Here is a 26,431-nt window from a genome sequence, read left to right as displayed (position 1 = left end):
GATATTTGGTCAAAAGTGAGACCCCAGTCCCTAGCATTTATCCTTGGAGCACCAGTGGAGCAGGAAGCTCCATTTCAAGCCCCCTTCCCTGGGAGTCTCCTTGGTCTGGACTCCACCTCCGGGAAAGCCTGCCAAACAGTGACCCCCTCCCCAGGGAGGGTCAGGACCACTCCCACAGGCTGTTTAGGCTGCTGCCCAGAAAAGGAACACATGGTCTCCAGAGTTCACCTGGCCTTCCCTGCTCTCTTCCCCTCTCCACGCTTTCCCGGTGCCACCTGAGAGCACTGCATTAAACGTGGGCATCTTTTATTCGGTCTAATTTGGCCTGATTGGAATTATTTGTGTCGGTGAAGAGGCTCGTCTTAAGAATATTCCTAACACACATGAGAGCAAATGTATATACCTGAGGATGGGGTGCACACCAAGCCCCACGGGTAGAAGAACAACTTTTTGGAGTTGGTTTCCATCCACCATAGATTCTAGAATAATACTCCTGTGGTCAGGTCTCACCATTAGACATTTTGTTTTGTTTTGCTTTGATACAGGGTCTCTCTAGGTAACCGTGGCTGACCTGAAACTCGCTATGTAGACCAAAGTGACCTGGAACTCACAGAGATCCTCCTGCCTCTGCCCTGGAACTGCTAGGATTAAATTGTGTGTGCCACTATGCCCTGCTCCACCTTTAGATTTTTTTTTAACTTATTTACTCCTCACCTCAACTCTGAAAACACTTTCATTATCCTGTTTTACTACAGAGGAAGTAAAGGCATATATAAACCCCCCTTTTTTTTTTGGACCAGGTCTCAAAAAAAACCAGGCTAGCCTAGACATAGTCATAGTTGGCCTCAAATGTTGGATCATCTTGTTTCCACCATATAAGAGCTGGGAGGATAGAGATGAACCACCACGCCCAGCTCAAAGCTTTGTGTCAGGGATTAGGACTCTGTCATCTGAGGCGCCTGCGGGGCGACCTGACCTCCAGCGATTCGCCAAGAACACAGCCAGCCATCTTACTTGTAGTCCTTAAGAACCACAACTCCCGGCATGCCTCACGACAGCGGCCCACTATACACAACAAATCCCGACGTGTCTCTGGGCGGTCCGGAGTGGAGGGTTCTAGAAGGCGTGACGTGGGGGGTCGAAGCGGGTTCGGAGGCGGGTTCTTGTGGGCAGCGGAGGTGGACGCTACTGCGGGACCTGAGGATACACTAGCGACTGGGTTGGCGTACGCAGCCTCGTCTCGAAAGCCATGGCTGCGCTCGGCCGGCCCTTCAGCGGCCTCACTCTGAGTGGCAGCGCGGACTTCCTGCAGCCGCCGCCGGCCTTCGCGGGCCGGGCCTTCCCGCCAGGAGCCACCGGCCCCGACCTGGCCCCGCGGCAGGGCGCCCGCGTTGCGCCTAGCGGCCCGGGAGGGAGAGCAGCGCGCGGACGGTGAGGAGCAGGTGGGGCGGGCCCGTTACCCCGCGGGACGTTAACCGTGAGTCCCGGGTCGCCGTCTTGGCGACCCACCGAGGGTCCTCCGGCCTGGCAGCCCCCTCTGCACGCGCGGCCGCCGGCCGGGACAACTTTGAGAGTCTCTGGGACACCGCGGTTTCTCATCGGCACAGAAATGGGACCTGGAGCGAGTGCTCAACTGTCACTGCCCCGACAGAAGTGACAACTTCAGATTCCTAGTCTGGTTTATTTAGAGTCCTCCGCAAGACATGACTGATCTTGGGCACAGAGAGGGGATATGCTGTTTGTGGCGGGAGCTCCCTATAAGTAGAGCGAGAACGACGGGATACAGAAATCTTATATATTTAAGTTCCTGTCTTGGTTGACTGATTTGTTTTTGTTTGTTCCAGCAGTGTTTCCATTCACTGTAGAAAGAAACACAAGCGATTGGCCGAGGATGATGAGTAAGTTTCGGGACCATTTGTCCTCTTTGTGATCGCTGTTAGCTTAACACATGTATCCTAATTTAAGTGAAAAGGTGAAGCATATGTATCTCTTCTAAACTACTGACATTGTGTGCCTTTTAGGGGCAGGAACTGGGTAGCAGTCAGGTAGAGAAAAACCGCACTCTGTAACCAATATAATGTTTGAATTTTAAACTGTCATTATAGACACAGAATTTAGGGGGGAAAAAAAGGAACATCAAAAGATATAAAATGGAAAGAGTTTGTGTTCTCAACAGGAGGTAACCTTGTAACCTGTTTCTTCTCCTGAGGAAAATAGTAGTCCAGAAATTTTATGGCCACGTGTGCTTCAGTTGTTAGCTTTTGTAGCTAGCTACCTTTTCACACTGCAATGCGTGGAGGCGGGGGCTGTGTTTCCTTTTACTCTGCTATCTTTCAGCTTATTCCAAATGAGTGTATACAAGGTCTACTGTTGGGTTTTGTTTTAAGAGACAGCCTCACTATTTAATCCACCTAGTCAGGAACTCACTTTGTAGAGCAGGCTAACCTCAGACTTAGAGATCTGCTTGCCTCTGCCTGTTGAGATTAAATACCACCATGCCTCAATACCTGCTTGCTTGGTTTGTTTGTTTTGTTTGATTTTTTTTTTTGTTCTCTTCCCCCTCCCCCCCCCACAGGATTTCTGTAGCTTTGGAGTCTGTCCTGGAACTAGCTCTTGTGGACCAGACTGGCCTTGAACTCATAGAGATCCACCTGCCTCTGCCTTCTGGGTGCTGCTGGGATTAAAGGCGTGTGCCACCACTGCCCGGCTCTTTTCTTATCTTTTATTATTGCATGTGTGCACCAATGCCATGGTGGGTATGTTAAAGAACAACATTTGGAAGTTGATTCTCTCCCACCATGTGGGTTCTAGGATCAAATTCAAGTTGTCAGTTTGGGGGCAAGCATCTTTACTTATTTTGTTTTTCCTGTGCTAAGGATCGAACCTTAAGCTCTCCCCCATTGAGCTTCATTTATCCCAAGCCCTGTCCTGGATAGTTTACCTGCCTGTATGGTTCTACCCCCACCCCTTGTAGAAACCAAATTCTTTTCTGAGAATGATGGCTCACTCCAGTAATTCCAACATTCTGAGGGTGAGATCACGGGATGTGAGGCCAGCCCTGCACTAAAACAAACAAAAGCCAGTAATCTCAGCTCTTGGAGGAAGATGGAGGCAGGAGGATTGGACATTCAAGACCATCCTCAGTAACAGATTGACTTGCTGCCTGCTTTGACTCTGGCTTAAAAAGAATTAAAAAAAAACTTTTGAATTAGCCAGATTTGTTGATGCTTAGACTCATAATTTAAAAAAAAAAAAAAAAAAACAATGCTTGAAGGTTGCTTATTTTTATGTATAGTGAGTAAAGGTAGACTTGGGGTACAGGAAGAGAAGTCGATCCTGGATGTTGTTTCTTAAGTATCATTCACCTTTTGTTTGTTTTGAGACAAGGTCTCACTCTACTGTCAAGTCTGTGGAGGCCAAAAGTTGACATCAGGAGTCTTCCTCAGTTGCGCTTCATGTTATATTTTGAGACAGGGTATCTCACTTGAACCCAGAACTTGCATTTTGCTTACTCTGTGAATCCCCTCTCTCCTGTGCCCTAAATTACAGTGGGCTACCATACCTACCTGTCATCCAAGTATATTCTCTTTTTCATTCTGGCCAGCATGTGTTTTATCCACAGAGCCATCTCCCTAGCTGCCCATCTAGTTTTTGAAGCAGGGTTTCTCACGGGCTTGGAGCTCACCATTAAGCTGAGGTGAGGGGGGTCAAGCAGATCCCAGGGATATTGTTCTCGCTGCCTCTCTGGTGCTAGTATTACAAGTCACCATGCTTGACATTTTTTATGTTGGTTCTAGGGATTGAACTCAGGTCCTCATACTTTCATAACAAACATTCTTCCCACCGAACTGTTTACCCCAGTCCAAAACATTGCCTTAAATCAAAAATTCCTAGATCGGGGATTTGTTGCCTTAGAGTTGCTTTAGAAAACACAAGAACCTTTATTTTTTGTAGTGCTCTAGATTGTTGAATTATTGATTCTAGTGTTTGCTTAAAGTGTAGAAACTAACCAGGTGTGGCAGCACACACCTTTAATCCCAGTGCCTGGGAGGCAGAGGCAAGCAGATCTCTCTGCATTTAAGGCTAGTCTGTTCTGCAAAATGAGTTACAAGATAGCCAGAGACACAGAGAAACCCTGTGGAGTGGGGAGGGGGTAGAAACTATCGGTTTAATGATGTGGGTGCTGGGAACTGAACTTGGGTCTTAGCAATTGAGCAATTGCGGTGCATACTCTTAATTGATGAGCCATCTCTCCAGCTCCTAGGCGCCTTTTAGTTCACGTTTTCTTTAGAGCTTAACTACTATTGATCTTCAGTTATTAGCAGAGCAAGCTTACAGTCATGAAATAACCTAAAAATCAAAGAACTATTTCATAGGTGAATTGTTACTCTGGGAAATTGCCTTTTCTGTCTCAATTTATGCTTTTTCTTGGCTGGTGTTTCACAGACATGCACTACCACACCCAGCCTAAAGCTGCTGCTGCTGCTGCTTCTTTTTTTTTTTTTTTTTTTTTTTTTTTGACAGAATTTCATGTAATTCTGGCTGTCCTAGAACTTCTGTATAGCTAATTCTAACCCTAAATGCCAGCTCCTCCTGCCTCTTGTCTCCTAGATATTCTAGTACTTTCTAGTAAGGTATAATTCTAAGTCAAACATATATAATGGAGTTTGATTTCTTTTAAAGAAATACAGGTTTAAGAGGGCATTATTCTCAGATTTTACAATCCAGAAATTTTAGTGATTGATTTTCACAATGTTAATGTGAATTTCCTTTGACAATGAGTTTAGTGAGTCTGAATTGGGAATAATGAATGGGCATTTTGTTTACATGACTGTGATCTAGTCCTGATGCTGCACATACTGCTGCCATGCAGGAGAGATTGTGTTCTAAATACTTGTTAAAAAAAAAAAAAAAAAGGAAAACAAGGCAGCCAACTGTCTGTCTTGCTGCTTTTAGCTCACAATGAACATATTGTAGTGCTGATACATATGATCTCATGGTAAGTGCTTTAACAGTAATTCACTTCCTCTAAATTATAGAGGTGGAACTCAGGGTCTCTGGCTCTACACCCCAACATTCAGCTTTCCTTTACTGGGACCCTTTGGAAGGTCAGTGACCTTTTCTCAGCCCTAGTTTCCAAGTGTCTCCAAAAGGAAGACGCTGGGTTGATGAATTCTGAAATACCTCTTAAGTACTAATGTATCTAGAAAGTGGATGGGATATATTATGCTAGGAGAAAGGAAGATCACATTATTAGTCAGGGACAGACAGCCAAAGGCAAGAAATTTGTGCTAATGGTCTGTTCTTATGGTACTTGAAGCATACTTTAGTAGATGCATGTGTTTACTCTAAGGAAATATAGGGTGACTAAGGAAATATGGGGTGACAGCCAGATACTTTCTCATGTGCGTCAGGGAATATGATGCAGCAATGTTAAGATGTAGCTAGGGCAGAATTGCTTTGTCTTTTCAATGTGTGTGGGTGGTCTACCTGTGTTTATGTCTGTGCATAAATCAGGTATGTGCCTGGTGCTTTTAGAGTCCAGGACAGAGGGTAGAATTCCCTGGAACTGGAGTTAAAGATATTTGTAGGTGCTGGAAATTGAACTGTGTCCACTGGATGATGCTCTTGGAGCCACCTCTTCAGCCCTACTTTTTCTTGTTGCTTTGCTCCCCACCTGATCTTTCCTTCAGATTTTTTTTCCTTTAAAAGGTTAAAGTTTTGGAGGTGTTTCATAAATTGGTTTAAAAGAAAAAGAAAATTTCTCAGAGAAGCTGTGAAGGGAAAAAAGACATATTCGCTGTAGAAAAAAACTAAAGATTTTTAGATGTAAATGGAGACTGCGCTTTTATTTCCCAGCAATCCAGACCTAAATAATCACACAAAAACTATATTAATTACAACACTGTTTGGCCAATGGCTCAGGCATATTTCTAGCTAGTTCTTACATCTTAACTCATTTCTGTTATTTTATATTTTACCATGAGGCTCCTGGTTTGTTACCTCACATTGATTTCTGGGAGGCAACATGGCGCCTGCCTGACTCCACCTTCATTCTCCCTGCGTTCAGTTTTGTTTCCCCCGCAGCTCTATTTCTGCCCTGCCATAGGCCAAAGCAGCTTCTTTATTAACCAATGGTAATAAAACATATTCATAGCATACAGAGGGGAGTCCTTCATCATCTCCCTTTTTCTGTGTTGAGAGCTAGTTGCAGGACAGGTTCCAAAGCTACAGAGAAATCCTGATCCAAAAAAACAAAACATAATTAACGAAAACTGTAACTCACTTCAACACCATCAAAGACCCCAGAAGGATATAATATTACCTGAGTAAATAGGAAGTGCATTGTAAGCAACTTCCAGAACTCTAGAATTGACAGACATTTCACTGCCTGAACCAGAGTTCTTCTGTAATGTTGGGGCATCCATATTCAGCCTACAGGCCCATAGTATCTGGCAGGATTTTCCATGAAGCAGGACATTTGGAAGACTGCTTTGCCAGTATTGTCATTTTGTCAGTCATTTTCTTCTGTACCCTGCAGAATGTCTGGCAGACTTTTTTTTTTATGAAGTAGGAACCCTGAAGGACTGTCTCACCATCTTTTGGCAAGTTCAGCAGTCATTTTTCTGTGGGTCCTATATGTCCAGTTTATACAGCATACCATCAAAGCAGTCCAGACGAGCAGTTTCTTGCCCAAATGGCTAGACTGTCACATTGAAGGTAGATTCCATAATGAGTTTTTTTCAATGCCCATTGACCTCTCTGAAGTAATTAGTGCTGCCAGAAGCATATTCACCGTCAAGAAAAGTCTTCAAGTTTTTAAAACCTTTTAAATGCCATATTCTTTCTGTAGGTCTTTGAAGTATTTGAAGGTTACCTACCCATCTGAAATATATCTATATCTAGAAAAACCTAACTTAACATGACTGTAAGTTTAACTGTTATAGACAACTGTTAATCTGTATTAACTATACATTACATTTTTTTTTTTTTTTTTTTTTGGTTTTTCGAGACAGGGTTTCTCTGTAGCTTTGGAGCCTGTCCTGGAACTAGCTCTTGTAGACCAGGCTGGTCTCGAACTCACAGAGATCCGCCTGCCTCTGCCTCCCGAGTGCTGGGATTAAAGGCGTGCGCCACCGCCGCCCGGCTTATACATTACATTTTTAAATGAGCTGCATAAACATAATACCTTAAACAAGGTATTACTCATTTCCCGGCCACCCAGGCCCAAATAATCACATGAAAACTATATTAATTACAACACTGTTTGACCAACAGCTCAGGGGTATTTCTAGCTAGCTCTTACATCTTACATCAACCCATTTCTATTTTATATTTTGCCACAAGACTGGTGGTTTGTTACCTCACATCTTGCTTCTTGGAAGGCTACCTGACTCCGCCATTTTTCTCCCTGCATTCAGTTTAGTTTTATTGCCTAGTTCTATTCTGCCCTCCATAGGCGAAAGAAGCTTCTTTATTAATCAGTGGCAATAAAACATATTCATAGCATACTAAGGGGAATCCCACATCATATTTAAGAATTTGATTTAAAAAGATAATAATAATAATAAAAATAAAAATTGGGACTGCAGAGACAACTCAGCTCTTGTTTTTGCAGAAGACCCTCAGATTGAATTCCAAGCACCCACATAGTCACTCACAGATGTCCATAATTCCAGTTCTGGGTATCTGAGACCTCTTCTGACCTCTACAGGCACACAGGTGATACACATACATGCGGTACACATACATGCAGTCAGAACACTCAAACATAATAAATAGATTTTTTTTTTAAAACTGGATAAATTGGAACCAGGCATGGTAGCATGTAGCCTTAATCCCAGCCCTCCAGGCAAAGGCAGGCAGAATCTGTGGATGAGGACAACCAAGGACACATAGTGAGAATTTATCTCAAGAAAAAAGAATTATTTTTAATTGACTAGAAAAAATGTCTGAATTTCATCTGTAATAGGGTTTTTAACTTTTTTCCCTTCTTTTTCTTTCTACTGCTTTTGTCTTCCTCCTAGGTGTCCATTAAGAAAGAAGCGATTGACTGAAGCTGAACTCTGTACAGTTGCTAATGAATGGGCTCTCGACACACACCAGGGTGTAGAAGGTCATGGAGTAAACACGTGTCCTAGTGGCCTTTCTGTACCCAGCATGCTAGATGCTGTCTGTGAAGAAATGGACCAGACAACCACAGAAGCACAGTGTGAAGTTGCCCGCAGGAGGCTTCAAGAGATTGAGGACAGGTACTGACTGTGTGTTACAAGGCTTGCTGCGGCTCCTGTGTCCCAGCCCTCTTAAGCAGTCAGGGGCATCATTTAATGATTCTAGAGATCAAGGTATGAGAAATACTTGAGGGTGGTAGAGCGAGCTCTTACAGCTCAACTCAGCAGTTCTCCATTATTCAAACTTGACTCCATCCCAAAACTTTGTTACATGAATTACTGAACAACTCTTCCTACCAAGATGGAAAAAGTAGCCTCATTTGGTCACTTAATCTCTTACTATAACATCTGTGATTTTACTCTTCGAATTTTAAATTTTGGTTATTTACTGCAAGACCATATAATACTTTGACTAATTTTTTTCCTTTCTCTGTTTCTACTTCATTGTTTAGGATAATTGACGAAGATGAAGAGGTTGAAAGTGACAGAAATGTTAGCCACCTCCCAAGTCTTGTCCTTTCAGACACCATGAAAACGGGTTTGAAGAGGGAATTTGATGAAGTCTTCACAAAGAAGATGATTGAGTCCATGTAAGTTACGGTGCATATCATTTCCAATACCTGATCCAGTACCTGGGAAAGGGTCAGTATCAAAGCCCATTAATTCTTTTTTTTTAATATTTATTTATGCCTGCAGGCCAGAAGAGGGCACCAGACCCCATTACAGATGGTTGTGAGCCACCATGTGGTTGCTGGGAATTGAACTCAGGACCTTTGGAAGAGCAGGCAATGCTCTTAACCTCTGAGCCATCTCTCCAGCCCCAAAAGCCCATTAATTCTTACAGGAAGACTAGGAACTACATTTTGAAACCTCTGGCTTATCTGTTTTTCTTAATTACTCAGACACAGCATGGAGACGTAGGAAACAGAAAGTGACGTGTCAAATGATTCCAACAATTAAAATAGTTATCTCAAAGCCTACAAACTGTAGAATAGCCTTTTGGGGCCATTTTAGAGTATTTAGCTCATTTGTTTTGGGGAGTGGAAATGTTACTGTGTGGCCCAAGCTAGGTTCAAATTCGCAGCCTCCCTGCTACCACTTCTTTTGCTTTTGATTTAAAGCATGGATTAAGCTAGGCATGGTGGCTTACACAGGTAGCCCCAGCAACATTAAAGAGGCAGAGATACTAGTTTCTGATCTACATAGGCCAGCCAGGACTACGTAGTGAAATTTTGTCTCAATGAAAGGGGGGAAAACGAATGACAAAACATAGTTTTAGGATGTGATAGTGCAAAGCCAGACTAAGAGGTCTGTGTCTAAAAATAAATAAATGAATGAATAAAATGGGGACTAGGGAAGTGGCTCTTGGTGGAGTACTTGCCATGCACCTCTGTAAAGCCCTAGGTTCCATCCTTAGTGCCACAAAAAAGAAAAACAGAAAATAAACCCATAGTTTAATGAGCTCAGTTAACTGGTTTGTCATGTTTTCAGAGTAGAAGCACAGAAGCAGCAGGCCAGAAAACAGGCAGGCTTAGGGGAGGGAGTAGTGACTAACAGGAGAGACTAAGGAAGGAAATGGTAGCAAACACAAGCCTGCCAAGCAGAGTGGCAGACTGGAGAGAGCTCTGCCTACCGTGCAGGTCTCAGTCCTCGTTGTCTGCTGTGCGGGGTAACAGGCAAGCTGTAAAGTACATGCAAGTACTGCCTGGGAAACCTGGACTTAGTACTCACTGAGTGTAAGTTAGGGTCTGAAAAGGGCTCTTGGGACCCAGACCCCAATAGTGCTGGGTATAGACGGAGTGGAAGCTGTTCAGCTACTGCTTGGTGGGAGAGCCAGAAGGTTTTCAGTCAGGCCCTAGCTTAAGTTTATAATTAACTACTTGGGCCTAAGGGTGTGTAAATAGTGTAGCCACCATGTATGCAGGTCACATTGCCCTCCTGTTCAAAATAGTGTCTGCTGCTCATAGTAGTTTTCCAAAACTGGGCCTTTGAGAATATTCTTCATTGTCATTTTTTCTTTATTTCTGGTCCCCAGATGATTTTCCTATAGAAAATCTACTTTGGAGATCAGATGGGTTCTTATGTAGCACAGACTAGCCTAGAACTTCTGGCCCTCCTGCCTATACCTCTCTGACGTTCTGGGATTACAGGCGCTACTCGCAGCTGTGGCTGGGAGAAATACATGTTTGTGCATATCTAGTACAATTGTTTTGGTTTAACTGCAAAGCATTCCACTTCATAACAATATGAAACAAAAAGCCTCATAAATTAATATGCTGGTCCAGGATTTCATGTTTATTTATAATTTAATATATGACAGTTACCCACAGGGCTAGGGAAGTAGTGTAGTACTAGAACAGCTGCTCACTTTACATGAGACTCAATACCACAATCCAAAGCTTAAAAAACTGTAGTCATGCAGATCTGCTCATTAAAAACGCCTGTGTGTCATAACTAGTGATGGTCCTTAGCATGCGAGGGGCCTTAGCTCCAGCCCCAGCACCCCACTTCAGGTTACAGCGTTAAATTAAATCTAACGACCTAGTTTTCTTTCTTTTTTTGTTGTCACTGTTTTGTTGTTTTTGAGACAGGGTCTCTCTATAGTCCTGGATATCCTAGACTTTGATATGTAGACCCATCTTGCCTTGAACTCACAGAGGTCTGCCTTCCTCTACCTCCAGAGTGCTGGAACTAAAGGCCTGTGCCATTACTCCCAGCTCAGGGGTCCTGGTTTTCGCCTGGATATTTTATATTATTGCTATTTATGGTTTAAAAATATAAGCAGGGCTAGTGAAGTTGCTAAGAAGTGGAACTCTTACATGTGTGAGGGCCTGCCTTCAATCTCCAGCACATCAGAGAAAAAATTACATATGGAATGGTGAATGTATTTGAGGACCTGAAAATAATGCTCACTTCTTAGGGGATGTACTGCTCTTGCAGAGGACTGGAGTTCAATAACTGATACCCACAACACCCACATCAGCGGGTACCTACACACACTCATGTTTCCATACAGACACAAACACACACACACTTTTTTTTGTTGTTGTTTTTCAAGACAGGGTTTCTCTGTAGCTTTGGAGCCTGTCCTGGATCTAGCTCCTGTAGACCAGGCTGGCCTTGAACTCACAGAGATCCTTCTGCTCCTACTTCCCAAGTGCTGGGATTAAAGGTGTGTGCCACCGCTGCCTAGCACATATATATATTTAAGTCCAGTTTGGATTCTCCTAAATATCTCTAGCTCTCTTTTAAAGCTAAACAAAATGTGGATAGCTTCACGTTTTGTGTATCCTTGTACAGTGGCCATGCTAATTTCTGTCATTCCAAGGTTAGTCTATCTGCTGCTGAATTAATTAAAAGATTTAGATGTATATAATGAGAAGTGATGGAAGACATGAGGCTGAAAGCAACAGTGAGGCTGGCAGTAGTTGCAGGGCTAGAGACACAAAGAACAGCAGGCCGGCACTTTGAGGACCACTAGTCTTCACTGGAGGGTGTTGGGTAATGAGATTTGCATGTCCTAAAGTTTTTTTTATAGACATCTGTATTTAACATCCCAGGAGCCGTCCTTCTATGGAGCTTGTGCTCTGGAAACCTCTCCCTGAACTCCTTTCTGAGAAGCCAAAGCCATCTTCTAACCCTAAGAACTACATGGGAGAGAGCCAGACGAAGTGTGCAGCTGCCAGCACTGCCTTTCCACAGAGAACTGAACTGCTGCTAGAACCTCGGCACACAGACACACCACTTTACCACAGTCTGGAGACAGCTGCTAGCACAGAGGAGGAGATGGAGCTCTAGAGACCAGTTTCTGCTCCGACTTGGCAAGTTCTAGAAAGCTCCTGTGTTGAGTAATGAGCCTACCTGTATAGTATAGGGACCTGAAAGTTTTATGAAACGGGTGTAATATCTCCACCTGTGATTTGGGGTGGGACTGTCATTGTGGGTAGCCATTTATTGAATTCAACTTTTTGCCAAGGAAGCTTATCTCAAGGGAAATACAGTTTTCTAAAAGGCTTATCCAAGAAATGTTACAGTCTCTTTAAAGACAACCATAGACGCTGAATGTGTTACAGTGACTCAAGTCATCTGTCACATTGTTGAAGCCATTCATTCTTAAGATGATTTTATAAAGAGGAATGCAGCCAGTTGCCACTGTACCCTGACAGCTGAGGATTGAGCTTGTAGTGGTAACTGTATGCTTGGGGAGTGGGAGGGAGAAAGCAGTGGAGCGGGAGGGAAAAAGCAGTAGTTTGGGTCTCTTGCGAAGGACTTGAAGGCACAAGGTAATGTGTTGGTGGCAGGTTGGTATAGCTGTTATTACTCAAGCAGTAGCCCTTGGTCTCCTTTAATGACTGATAAGCTCAGTTGCTCAGTAATGTTTACACATCAGTTAACTTTAAGTCGTTGATTAAAAGAGTGGGAGGTAACCCTGTGTGACTTGCCGGTGAAAGAAGGGTCTTTTCATGAGGACGTGCAGTGACAGCTAAACCCAGCGTTGGTAACTTCTAGAGTTTAGAATGGGAAGCTTACACTTGTATTAGCAAGTTGAGTTTTTTAAATGTTGGTTTTGAAACAGTGAATTAGCTGAGAATAAATGGGCAAGTGTCTTGGAGATTTAATAGCTCATTGTCTGGTGCTTAAGCTATTGTACAGTAAGCCTAAAAGTTAGTAGAAGATGGCTTCCTGCCAGCAGGAAATCTTTGCCCCTTGAGTACCCGAACCAGGCTCAAGGTGTTCTTTGGAAATAACCAGGGTTAAAGTTTTTAATTTCTCAGGAAGAGCTCTTCAGCATGGCAGGACATGGAATGAAGGCTTGGCAGCTCCTTCCACGCTGTAGAGCAGTCTGGGTAAGGTGGTGGCTCTTTTCCACAGCAGAACAGCTCAGTTCAGTTTTCATTTTCTGGGGTTCTTCTCCCTTTGTAGGGGGGAGAAAAGAAAAAGATTTATGCTGAGTAGAGGTGAATTTTTAGAAACTAGCTTCCAGGCATTTTTGCAACCCATGCTGAAATCCCTCCTGTGGACGGCATAGAAGTCACAAGTCTGTCCAGTGGACTGTTTCTTTTGCCTATTCTTGCTCTCTCTCTTTCTGTCTGGATGTCAGGAAAAGGTGTAATGTTTAATATTTAAACAATATTTATGTCTACATAATAAAATTACTCCAGCTTCAAACCAGTATTGAAACCAGTTGGAAACCAGCTAATTGTTTCTTCACCTCAGACTCAGAGGTGAATGAAACTGTCTTCTTGTGTTGAAATGTGCAAGTGTTTGGCTCATGTCATTTGAAAAACTCCTGACTTGTTTAATGGGACCAACTTGTAAAGTTTATAGCCTTAAAGAAATCTCTATGCTAAGACATTTTAGTACAATTTAGAAGCATGCAGGGACTGCCCAGAGTTTGGAGTTAGCCAGTGTTAGAGTGGGAAGGAAGTGGCAGCTTTCCAAAGGGCACAGACACTAGGGCCACCTCTCATCAAAGGCCTGAAGCGGTTTTGATGCATTTGGTAACCACTGAAGAGAAGAGGCGGCTTTTAACAAAGACACAAACAGAACTTTTCAGGAGTCCTTATCTGACATGACCCTTATTTCTTCAGGAAAGTGATGTTTCATGCTCCTTTGTGGACTTTATCTTCTTGCACATGTTTGTACAAAAAATCTTCTTCATCCTTGTGGTGCTGACTCATCTGTCTCCACAGCCCCAATGCCTCTGCGTCCTGTTTTCTTTTCTAGCATAAGGCTTTGGCTTTGCCTTAAGGTTTTCCTAGGGAATTAACAGGTCTTTTCATCGTGTATAGTTTTTGAAGCATGGATCAAACATTGGCTCTGTGTGCTAATGTGTGAAGGTCAGCAATTATCTAAAGCAGGTGAGCGTCAATGAACAAATGTGTGTTTCTCTGAGTTTGAGTCAGGTGTGTTGGGGTTTGTTTTGTTTCTTTTTGGATTCTTATTTTGGGTTTTTCTTATTCTTAATATGAAGAAATAATGAGAATCCAGTTCTCATAATTTAAATCATTCAAAAACTGCTCATTCTTGAAAAGATAACATATAAAATTTAGAAACAAGTAGGATAGGACTTAGAATAAATAACTGCAGGGGAACGTTAACCAGGTTCATTTGCGTGACAAGAATGGTACAATATTAAGAACATTCTGGAAGATGGTGTCAATTTTGCTTTAAAAATGAGACTCTGGTTTTTCTGTATGTTATTATTTTCAATAAAACTCAAGTGTTTTGAACTTTTTAAAGTATCTTTAATCCTGTACATAAGGAAATGAAATATTTTTCTTGCTTTCCTTTAAATTTTAATTAAGGTAGCATTCCTATCAGTGAAAAACTCACTCTTGTCCTGAACTTGGATACTGTTGGGTTAAAAGTGAGCAGTTTCTAAAATAGACAGGCTGTTTTGCCTTTGTAAATACACTTGCAGCCTGCTTCTGCCTGAGCAGGTCACTGCTGGGGTTCTTGTAATGCTGCCCCTTGTGAATAATCCTTCAGTGTTCATATGTGAAGCTGAAGGGACTTGGAACCTTAGAGATAACAGCTTGGCAGTCCGTGATGTTGGTGCATGTTGTTCCTTGGCTAAGAGCCGACAGTCACTGGGTGGCAGTATTGTCTGCATATTTGCAATTATTCTTTGATAACTGGATCTCTTACTGGTGAGGCAAGGAGTTTAGCTTTGGGTTGCAGCTGCAGAAAACAAGACACTGTTTTATTTTAATCAAACTTTGAAAACCACGGTAAAAGTTATCTAAAATAACTGGTTGGAAACTAAGATTGGAATAGATGGTGACTGTTCAGTATCTATCCAGCTCAATGGGTCCAGGATTTGAGTACAAGATGAACAGATGAACTCAGGGAAGTGCAGGTTTGGGTGTATTGGTTTGGTTCTGTTAGTCCTCTATTTCCTCATACTAGTGGCGGCATTTTAGAGATGCATTTTGAACAGTGCTGAAACTCAAACTCTTGCAAGATACTGATGTTGACTTTTCAGCATTGGTTTGGTGGGTAAGCCAGTCATCCTACTTCATGAATGACAGAAGTCAAAACGGTTGCTAGGGAAGGGAGAGTCGTTTTCTTCAGTGGTGTAGCCACTGGTAAGTTGCCCATGCTACAGTAAACCTTTCCACCCATGCTCATACAAGCAACCTTAGTCTCAGTGGGATACACTCATACAAGATAGAAGGGGTGTTATTAGGAAGAGGGGTCCAGTGGGAGAGAGATGAAGATAATGGAGTGAATATGATTAAAACACATAAATAGGAGATTGTCAAAGAAAAAATTTTTAAGTCTCAAAGGTAAAACATGGGGTGATACAGTCCTCTAATTCCAGCATTTTGGGAGGTGGGAGGTAGATGATGGAAGATCCCAAGTATAGAATCATTATCTGCTCCATATTGAGTTTGAGCTCAGCCTGGGCTGCATGAGACCCTGTCTCAAACAGGGTCTGGCGGGATGGGTCAGTCAGTAAAGTGCTTGGCTTGCAAGCAGGATAACCTGAGTTCAGATTCCTAACGCCCATTTTAAAGGGGTGGAAGGTGCATATCTGTCATCCCAGCACTTGGGAAGGCAGACATAGGAGGATTCCTAAGGCTTGTTGGCCAACTAGTCTACCTGAAGTTGTGAGCTCCAGGTTCAATTTGAGATCTTGTCTCAAGATGGATACTGATTGTACCAGATATGTGATGCTGACCTCTGACCCAACACTGTACCTTTGGGAATGTATACCTGTATATGGACATGTATACAAAAACATAGATACCATCTCTAAAGTAAAGAGTAAAGATTGAGTTTCTTAAGTTCCTAGGAGACAAGAATTGAACTGGTACTTTGAAATATTCCTAGAATAGGCCATGTGTCTGCTGTTTTGCTCCATCTCATCTAATAGAAAAGCAAGGAAGCAGGTGCATAGCTGTTTTGTGAGTCCCAGGGATTTTGCCTGCAGCCATCGCTTGCACCTTTGGTATGAAATTTGGAGTAACACTACATTTTAATAGAGTATTTGGTTTCATAAAAAAATGTTAATTTTTAGATCTAGTCAGTTTGGTGTTTCATTATGAACGTGTACTTGAAAACAGGTGTTTCTCAAAGCTAATCATCATGTCATTTTTTGGCCATCTGTTCAGGAAATGAAACCCTGAAATCTCTGTTCTAGTCTCTCCTGTTGGCATAGTAGCAGCTTCTTCGATGTGATGCCATTAAATGTAAATAACTTGAGTCTTAACCTACAAACACTTGTGCTCCAGTGGGTAGAAGCAAACATACCTGCCTGTATAAACCTTAAATAGATTCTTAGTCCTCAAGTATTTGTTTTCAGTCACAGGGCAACTGCAGGCAGTCCTTACATTCAGAACACTGGCACTCAGCCTAGGCGAGCTTGCTTTGCTGAGCACTAGATTGGGCTGTGACGGGCTTACCAGCCAAGTCCCATCCAGACTTGCCCCGAAGTGTGCATGTGGAAATCTCTCCTGTCATAAGAGTCAACACATGGCCTTGTCTGTCATGTGTATGACATGTCTGCAACTGTACCCTGCTTGACCCCGCTGACTGAACTGTCAGAATTCCTCCTTCTATTTGTAAGTTTAATCACCCAAAGTAACCTTAATAGGGAAGATGTATTTACTAAATGAGGGTGAAATGAAGTTCTTTGCCATCTTGTTAGACTTTCCAGGACAGAATGCACAGTAAAGAGTAATGTCATTACCTCTGGAGTTTGGTAGCTGATTTATATCTATCCCCAGGCCTTTTCTTCCTGAATAGATTTGCTCATTTGTTTTGGTGCTAAGGATGGAACCAAGGCTTTGTGTATGCCATACAAGCACTGTACTGAGCTAAACCCCCAGCCCAGTCTTGTGAAATAAGCCCCTATACTAAGATTCCATGAGGATTGAAACCTTTCAAAGTGGATCATTATAAGATAAACTGAACTTCCCAGTGCTTCTGTCAGCTGTGAAATGCACATAACTCAAATCTTGTTCAGCCTTTAGAGTAACACTATCCCTCTTTCCAAGTTGTAATTATCTGTCCCCTTGGGTTACTCCGGTGAAAAGTGTCAAGAGTTGACGTCAGGGAATCTGGTACTCCCTGATCATAGCATTTCTTGATATTTGATGCCCAAACAGTAGTTAAGGAGGTAAGTGGTATAACACTTGCCTAGTAGGTAGAGATCTTAATAACCCAATACACGGGGTGGGGAGGGTGAGGACCAGAAACAGTGGCTAGGGTTCTGTCTCTGCCACTTAGTAGCTATGATAGTGATCAAACGGGCTGAAGAAACTGTCTCAAAATAAGAGATACTTATGACAGTCAGGAGTTGGAGTTGAAGCAGGTGGTAATCAAAGTGGAAATGCTTTCAGTGGCTTTAAAAAGTGCTGTGCTCACTTCAGCTGGATAAGTGCTCTCCCCTAGAAAACAATAAAGAGAAAATATGGTAGCCCTAGAAATCACAGAACAAAGATGCTGCATTGCTTTTTTAATTGCATGGGTAGTTTTAAATAAATGGAGAAAGCACCTTCCAGAAGCTACACTAGCAGGAAGATTCCATCAAGCATTTACATAGTAAATTTCTATAATGTTACAAAGATTCTTAATCTTTACTTGAACTGTACATAAGGAAAAACAAGCCCCAACAGGTTGGTGTTTGTCTGCTTGTAGAAGTACACTAAAGAAACCTGGGAAGCTGAGAATGGGGAAGAGAAATGGTCAAAGGACATGTCACAAAACAAGTGTAGAGGTGTACACCTGTGTAAGCCCAGCACTTGGGAGGTGGGGGCAGGAGGGTCAAGAATTCCAGCCTAGCCTCAGCTACATAGTTTGAAGCCAGCCTGGGAAATAACTGTCAAATGACCCTCCTTTTACTGTGAGGCAAAACTACCACCTCTAAGATAAAACAAGAATCTCAAAAGCTGTAGTTCTGAATTACAATATTTTTGAATACCTTAGACAGCTGGGTGTTAAAAAAACAATACTTGGATGTCGTCTGTGAAGTTTTAAAAGAATACTTTAGAGGAATTTTTTCTCTGCTATCCCCTAGGCAGTGTAATGATCAAGGGAAGGGGCACAGTGTTGGGTGGCTCTTTAGACACTAATTAGCTGGGGAAAGAGTTCATTGGCAAAAGTGTCCTCCCAAGAATGGTCTGTACCAAGTGGAGAAGACATGTCACTGAAGGGAGAAGGGGAGCCCTCATATCCACAGTCACTGTAAGCATCCAGCAGGCAGGAAGATGGTTTCAGAGAGTGACTGGATGAAAGCAGGTTTGAGATGCCCAGCTCTGGAATGAAGTCTTCTTCCAAAGGTTCTTTCTTCACTGAGACAATGAATTCAGGGTGATCCTCCTCTGAAGAGCTGGGAGGTGCTTCCTCTATTTTCACTACCACATTAGTTTGGCTCTCTATCTCAGAGGGGATCTCTAAGACTAGAGGCTTGGTGTATACGTGGTCAAAACGAATGAGTTCATTAATGGCTTCCAGCTTGGCTGATGAGGTCCCCACTGACAGAGAAAGGGAGGCTGGTAAGGAACTAGGTCCTTCTGGGTAGACCTCTGGGAGTTCCTCCAGATTGGCAGACTCCGGGGATGGACACTTGAAAAACATGACAGGGTCCAGCTTGTCCAGAATGCCCAAAAGGATATCAGACTGCAAGAGGTAAAACAAGAGTTCACTATTAGAATGAATATGACCTTCTACTTCTATCAGTTAGTGCCAAGTTCCACAATGTCAATCAGGCCTATGCTCTCAGATCACAGGACCCTATCACCACCACCAGGACAGCTTCTCCCCACTTCATGACCTGAACTATTGGAGATGAGGAAAGTGGCTGATGCTCACCCCTAACTCTACCAACACTAACTTCCCTTTCTCCATTTGACTGGCTAGGCAAGCCACACATCATATAGATACTACAGAATGAGCCGATCTCATATAGCACTGTAGTAAGGCAGAATGAGCTCTACCTCTGAGTCTGAAGAGTCAGCAGTGTCAGAATCCATGGGAAGATGTTCTGGGGAGGTGACAACTGGGCCTGCACCTGCTGCAGAGGTGCACGTAGTCTGAGTGCTGCGGACTCAGCAGACCCGGCCACCGGCCTTACTCCATTTCCCTAGAAGGAAAGACCAAAGTGAAGAAATGTACACCAGGCAACTATGAGTCCTGCTCTTCAAAACAGTCTAGAAAGGATCTGGGAGGTGCTCAGAGCATAAGCCTGTTTGCTGTGCAAACATGTAGACAGAGTTCAGTGTAAGTGGAGCATGACAGTTGTGCCTATAACCCCTATACAAGAGGACCACCAAGGTCTGCTGGCTACCAGCCTAACTCCAGATTCAATGAGGTATCTGCTTCAAAGGAGTAAGGTGGAGAGTAACAGGGCAAAGATGTCCAGCATCCTTTTAGTTCTGTACATGTGCACAGATGTGCACAAACACCATTCCTATAGAACTGCACCAAATACAGTAGCATATGCCTGTAATTTTAACCCTTGGAGAGTGGAGACAAGAGGATTATCAGCTACATACCAAATTCGGGGCCAACCTGGGCTACATGAAACCCTATCAAAAAAAAAAAAAAGAAGAGAACAAGAAAAGGAAAAGAAGTCCAGGAAACAAGTCACTTACAGTGGCTCATGCCTATAACCCCAGCACTCAGGAGAGTAAGGCAAGAGGATGAGTCCAAGGCCAACCTGGGTTACATACAAAGACTCAAAAAACAAGACAGGGCTGGAGAGATGGCTCAGAGGTCCTGGGTTCAATTCCCAGCAACCACATGGTGGCTCATAACCATCTGTAATGAGATCTGCTCTCTTCTGGTATGCAGGTGGATATACAGGCAGAACTCTCAAAAAGGAAGGAAAAGAGAAAAGGAAGACTTGATCAGAAGTTCAGAACACACACCATCTGCTCACAACAACAGTTCTGAAATTTACCTTGGACTCCGTCTCTGGAGCCTCTTCAGAAGCCAGTGCATCCATTCCCAAGCGAGTTCTTAACTCCTGGTTTTCAATCACAAGGCCATGAGTTTTCTCTCGTAAAAGCTGATTTTCTAATAGAAGTTTTTGGTTCTGTAAAAAAATCCAGAAGAGGCAACTAAAATGTGATTTGCTACAGTCGGTACCCTCAGTAAACTGATAAATCCTATGTTTATGCAGTTCATAACTACTGTATACTGGTGGTACAGATCAGTTGGTAGGGCTTGCTGTGCCACATATGAAGCCCTGGGTTCAACCTCCATTTCTGCATAAAACTAGCATGGATGCTTCATGCCTGAAATCCCAGAACTTGGGAGATGTCCGCTGGAGGAACAGAAACTCAGAGACATCCTTGGCTTTACAGCAAGTTAGAACCCAGCCTAGGACATGTGTGGGGGAAATGGCAGGGAAGAACAATCAACTAAAACAAGCTGTCTGAAAATGTCCTAATGATACCTGTTACTCTGCTGAGTATAAAATAAAGTGGGGGTGGTGGGCTATACAAGATAGTTTTTTTTAAAAAAAAAAAAAACAAAAAAAAACAAAAAACCTAATGATATGACCCACATTTTTTAAGAACCAGCTGGTGATTAAAACTTTCAAAAGAACAATAGCCCTTGCTCAGATTAGATAACAAGAGAACCCTAGAAGGAAGGGCAGCTCTAGTGGGCCTTTGGCAGAGCCAGGAGTGCTAAAGGTAAAGCATGATCTATCTGACCTGGCTAATCTCTGAGCAGTCTATCGCGGCTATGTCTGCTGCCAGGAGTGTCTGCCTTCACCACCTATCTGCAAGGCTAGTTAAACTTTAAATCGCACTTTGAGTTGTGTTCTAAAGGGTTGCAGCAGCTTAGGATGGGCAGGGAACCCCAGGGCCTGATGTGGAAGGGAAGATAACGTGGCCTAAAGTCGCTTTACCTCTTCTTCCAAATCCACCACTTGCTGCTCCAGCTCGCTCATCCGGGCTTTCTTTCGATCTCTGGCTGTCTGCGCTGCTACTCTGTTTTTCAGTTTCCTGAAGGAAGACAAGGAATAACTAACTGAGTCATCTCCAGCTTTACGGTATCTTCATTTGTAAATGTGGCCAGCTGGTGCTTTCGTTGACTTAAGAGAATAAGGCTAAACAGTGGTAAACACACTGAGACTCCTCAAAAGGACAAAACCACAGCTTTCTGTCCGTGGGCCTTGAAGGCTTGCTTGAGTCTCTCCCGTGTGGGTCTCATTTTACCACCGGGCTGACACATTCCCGTTGCGTCATAAGCATCTTCCCTCCTCCCCCGCGGCTTTCTGGTTCCAATTCCGTCCAACAGGCTCCGTGCTGGGGCGACGTCCGTGAAGGCGGCTGGGGCGCTACCGACCATCCCTCCCCCAAGCTCGACGGGCTGCCGGAGGCTGGTGACTCGGGTCCCAGTGTTGAGTTCCCAAGCGGCTGCAGTGACAGCCAGAGTGGACCCTGCCCCGGGACCACCGAGAGCAAGCATTCGCAGAAGATTGTGCGTCAGGCACGCTCTGACCAGTGTCAGCCTCCCTTGACACTGACTGAGCTCCAGACCTTCGAGGGGCTGCCACCTGGGCTCCGCGCCTCCCTCCAGGAATAGGTACTGGAGACGAATCTACGCCACCCTACAGAGCCCTCCTGATGGACACACGCGAGAGGGTCCCACGCCCGGCCGTGCCACCCCGCGCCCCGACGCCGCCCGCCCGCCCGCCCGGCCCACCTCCGCAGCGCCTTCTCCTCCGGGCTCAGGTGCGTGAGGCGCTGCCGCTTGCGAGCCTGCGGCGCCCCGCTCTCCTCGGACCCTGCTGCCCGCGAGTCTGACACCATGAGTGGCAGCGCCCGGCCGCCCGCGGCGGGCTGGCCCGATAGGAGCAGTACTTTCGGGGCTGCCGCGGCCGCGTTAGGCGCCGCTGCAACCACCACCATGGCCAAGGAGCGTCTACGCCAGCGCCGCCACCGCCCCGTGGCCCCTCGCCGCGCCCAGCCTTTCTAGGGTCGTGGCCGTCTGCGATAGGTCCGCGCCGCGTGACGCGAGGCTATTCTCGGAGCCTATTGGTCCTGCGCGCCCAGGGGCGGGCCGAGCGCGGGCGGGGCGGGTGTCCAGCGTGGCTGCACAGCTGTCCTCCGCCTGGCGAGCTGGGCCTGAGGACCAGTGAACGACAGAGACCAGGTTGCCGGGGTCCTCAGCAAACGCGTCCCCTCCCCGTGACAGTGGGAATGTCAGGCCTCCAGACTGAGTCTCACAGATCACTACCCCCGCCCGACCACCTTTTAGTGTCCAGCGCCACGTCGACCGCTAGAGCAGCGGAAAATCGAACTGGTGGCATGTCGGGCTTGGAGTTAGCGGACACACACACGGGGAAATTTTGCAAAATGAGTTTTTAGGAAATGAGATAATTACAAAACTAAATGTAGTCTGGCGTGGTGGTGCTCGCCCATAATCTCAGCTCTTTGTTGCCGGTTTGAGGACAGTCGGAGCTATTTTTAATAATAATAATAATAATAATAATAATAACAATAATTTTTAAAAGACAAAACTTTAAAAGAGAACACCAGAACACTGTTTATCACATAGTAAGAGGTTGGTAAATAAATGTCTGCATAGTGGGAATACATGTGGATTCCTTTTTCTTTGCATTTCTAAAGCCCCTGATGTGAGCTCATACCACCGTCGTTACCGTTGTCTTGCCATGCGGTAGCCTGAGCCCAGAACCTAGAGCTCTACCCTCAGCTATTCCTTCAGCCCCACTTTCTCTACGAAGTTAGAGATGCCGCTGAGCGGTCTTCCCAGCCTTGACGTTAGTATTTCTTCTGTTGTGGGTGGGACACACACACACACACACTGAACTTGGAGCTTGCCCTGGGGGCTTTGCTGGCCGGCCATCAAGCCTCCATGATCTTCCTGTCTTCTCTCTCCAACACTGGTGTTACAAGCAGGCTCAGCCACGCCAGACTTTTCACCGTGGTGCTTGGATTCGAATCCCAGACTTTATGTTTGTGCAGTAAAGCATTCTTACCCATGGAGCCATCTGTCCAGCCCCGATATTAGTATTGTTTTTATGAGGAGAAAATAAAACGTTCTATGTGGAAACAGAGTTAGACTTTACACAGTATCCCTTAGCCTGTGAGAAAGTCCAGTTGGACGGCTAAAACTCTCCCCCAACACACACTTTTAGACCAGTAGTGTTTGGTTTCACCCTAGGTATCTGGGCTATCTAATCTCTGGTTCTTGGCCACCAGAACCATCAGGTGGCTATAACTTGAGGAGAAGCCAGGTTCTTTTAGAAGAGGGGTCGCCAGGCAGCAGCAAGAGAACAGTTTAGACTCAAGATTAATAAATACGGAGAAACGCCAGACGGCTCACAGCTGCGTGCTCATTTCCTGGAGGCAACAAGAAGTGTTAGGTTCTCTGGATCTCTGGATTACAAAGCAAGACCTTTGAAGCAGACACTACTTCCTGCTCAGTGCCTGGAGCACCTCTGGCCCTAGGGGTGCAAAGGTGAGTAAGATTGGAAGTCACAGCTGGAAATTATGCCAGACCTCAGAGTTCTGAGGGAGGGCTCAGGGGTGTGAAGTCAGATTAGCTCCCCCAAACAATAAATCTACTCCTCCAGAGAGGAAATCAAAGCAAGGTCTCTCTCGTTCACCCTTTAAGGCAGTGGTTTGCAACCCTTTAACCATAAAATTATTTCATTGCTACCTCATAACTGTAACTTTGCTATTGTTATGAATCATAATGAAATAGCTGATCTGCAGGATATCTGATATTCACCCATATGAAAGGGTCATTTGACACCCACACACCCAGAGGGTCGCAGGCTGAGTAGCACCACTTTAAAGAAAACACAGTTTCTGTTATTCCCAGAACTAGGCTATGAGCCTTCTGGCATCCATTTTCTCTGTCCTTACTGATTAGGGAAAACCGGCGACCATCCCTTTAAACAGGCAGGCCCATCTCAGGAAACCTGCATCTCTGGGGCTGTGAGCTGCTGGGTCCTAAAGTGCCTCCCTCCTCCAGTGACAAGCCTTTGGAGGTGTCTCCCGGTAGGGATGCGCGTGAAAGGACCTCGCAGATCTGTGAGAGGCTCTGAGGAAAGTCGTGTGACTACAGCATACCCTCCCTTCTTCTGTTTAGTAGGATTTATTAATGCCAAGTGAATGTCTGGTACTAGGCTAGAAATTCCAGAGGAACATTGAAACAAACTCAACGCATTGGAGAGTTAAAGAGATGGCTTAGTTAGCCAAGGCCTTTACTCCTGAAAGGAAGATCTGAGCTGATCCCTGGAAGCCACATCAAGGTGACTGCAGCTCCACAAAGTTGACCTCCAGCACACAAGCTGTCCTGTACGTGCCTAGTCACACCCAAACGCACTGGTGTTGCCGGTGACGGTGACGATGACAATAATGAATAAAGCCATTAGGCATAAAAAGAAAATGCGGGGTTGGGGGATGTAGTTCGATGGTAGAGCATTTACTTAGTAATCATGGATTCAATTCCTAACACTGCCAGAGGGGATTATTAACTGAAAGAAAGAGCAGGGGAGGGAAGGAGGAAGAAGCAAGAGAAAAATAAGAGGAATGTGAACGATTCCTTCCGGGCAAAGTGAGTAAATCTGTAGGTGGGCAGAGTACAAGATGTGGGGCCGAGGAGGAAACTTCAGTCCTCGTATCCTGGTCTTGGTTAATGGGGTAGAAGTGGAATGCTGATTTTCACCCCTCAGATATTTTTCAAGACTTTTTATCTTTCTGGCAAACATTTCAAATCATACCGAGTCGGGTAACTTGACCCACTGCAGACTGCTGTTCATGAAATCTTCAACAGTTAAAGTACAAACACTTGAATGGTTTCATATCCTCTGTGCAAGATTGACTAGATAACTCTTGCATCAGAGACCATTAATGTTTTCAAACATCCCCAAGACACAATTGATATAAATGAGATAAACTACAAAGTCCCCAGTTGTTGTGGAGTCAAAAAACACGTCCCAGGGGAGGGAGGCTGGAGACGAGGGCAATGGCCTGAAACTGCAGGGGAGGGGTTATTTTGTAGGAGACTGTGGACAGGCCACTAAGCACTTGAAATGGGACTGCTCTGAGAACTCTTCCCTGCTGCCTGGGAAGTAGTAGCTAATGCCCCAAACTGTAGGTTTAGAGATGTTGAAAATGCTAAACAGTCTATGTATCTTAGCACAATTAAAAAAAATAAATAAATCAAAGCCAAGCATGGTGGCACATGCCTATAATCCCAGCACTCAGGAGGCAGAGGCAGGTGGATCTCTGTGAGTTCCAGGACAGCCAAGGCAGATACACAAAGAATGCCATCTTGAATAAACAAGCATGTCAAAAGTGTATGTGGGACTAGATGGGGGATGGAGTCTAGTCGGGACGGTGCTCATCTACCAGGCATGAAGCCCTGGGCCCCTGCCTTATTTGGGGAAAAGGTTAATCCCAAATAAATAAATAAATAAACTTGTTGTTTGTAATTTTATCCTTTTCTTGATAATTCACTATTTAATGTAGTGCTTTTCGAACAAGGTTTCAACCAAGAGGCATGGCTACTGTGGAAACGGAGGCTAGAAGATCCCTCCCTCCAAGAACTCCAGGCCAGTCTGCAGCACACAGCCTCTTTCTAAACTAAACAAAACCAAGAGGGCACATACTCTCTGCACAGAGGCGCAAGCGCCTGCAGATAACTCTCCCCGAGTCAGGCGCCTGGAAGAATTCTGCCCACTCTTACCGAGCCGGTTCAGACACCCTGCTGAGGCCAGGCTTCTCTCTGAGGAGTAGCCTCCTGAGGCGGCCAACCCTCCACACAAAGCACTTCGCTGTTGGTGATGGAGCAGAAAAAGCAAACCACCTCGGTCCTGGGACCATTCCTTCCCCATCACTTGCACTTCCGCCATCTCGGCAAGGCTGAAGTTGAACCGTCAGCTTTGCTGGTGGATCAGCACGTGGCTCAGCTTCTAAGGAAAAAGGCATTCAAAGGACATGACCAGGTCATGGTTCTCAGAGCCTTCTGGGATTACAGACACAAGTCACCATTCCTGGCTGGAAGCCCTTCTTGGTGGATGGAGTTTATATAAATTTTTAATTTAATTTTAAAATTTACAAAAACTTTTTTAACTTGTTTTTATTTTGCAGATTTTATTTATTTGAGAAACGGTCTCACTATGTAGCCCCAACTAGCCTGAAACTGGCTATGTAGACCCACCTGGCCTCGAACTCACAGAAATCCCCCTGCCTCTGCCTCCCAAGTGCCGTTACTTTTATTTTACGTGTGTGAGTGTCGGGCCTGCTCGGAAGTATGTGCAG

The 26,431-nt window shown here is 44.6% G+C and overlaps 2 protein-coding genes across 3 annotated transcripts; one reads left to right on the top strand and one right to left on the bottom strand.

The window, feature by feature from the left end:
• Nucleotides 1-1,120: 1,120 nt before the first annotated feature.
• Nucleotides 1,121-14,404, top strand: Ccdc117 (coiled-coil domain containing 117). Of its 2 annotated transcripts, none has more exons than XM_038325462.2 (5): nt 1,121-1,431; nt 1,848-1,898; nt 8,028-8,252; nt 8,624-8,761; nt 11,732-14,404. In XM_038325462.2, exons 1-5 carry the CDS (start codon nt 1,250-1,252, stop codon nt 11,967-11,969), a joined length of 834 nt encoding a protein of 277 aa, XP_038181390.1. In that variant the 5' UTR covers nt 1,121-1,249; the 3' UTR covers nt 11,970-14,404. The 2 variants fall into 2 exon arrangements, with proteins under 2 accessions (XP_038181390.1, XP_038181381.1); XM_038325453.2 differs by having other exon boundaries at nt 1,122-1,431; nt 1,845-1,898.
• Nucleotides 14,405-17,622: 3,218 nt separating this feature from the next.
• On the bottom strand, nt 17,623-22,090 carry Xbp1 (X-box binding protein 1). The gene is given in 6 exon segments (XM_038325444.1): nt 17,623-18,800; nt 19,118-19,225; nt 19,228-19,263; nt 20,083-20,217; nt 21,040-21,136; nt 21,840-22,090. Coding segments are annotated over 6 exon segments (1,140 nt in total). The 5' UTR covers nt 22,046-22,090; the 3' UTR covers nt 17,623-18,242.
• Nucleotides 22,091-26,431: the final 4,341 nt, after the last annotated feature.

This window comes from Arvicola amphibius, chromosome 1, assembly GCF_903992535.2.
Source record: "Arvicola amphibius chromosome 1, mArvAmp1.2, whole genome shotgun sequence".
Lineage (NCBI taxonomy): Eukaryota > Metazoa > Chordata > Mammalia > Rodentia > Cricetidae > Arvicola > Arvicola amphibius.
This window is presented reverse-complemented; position numbering and strand designations above follow the sequence as displayed.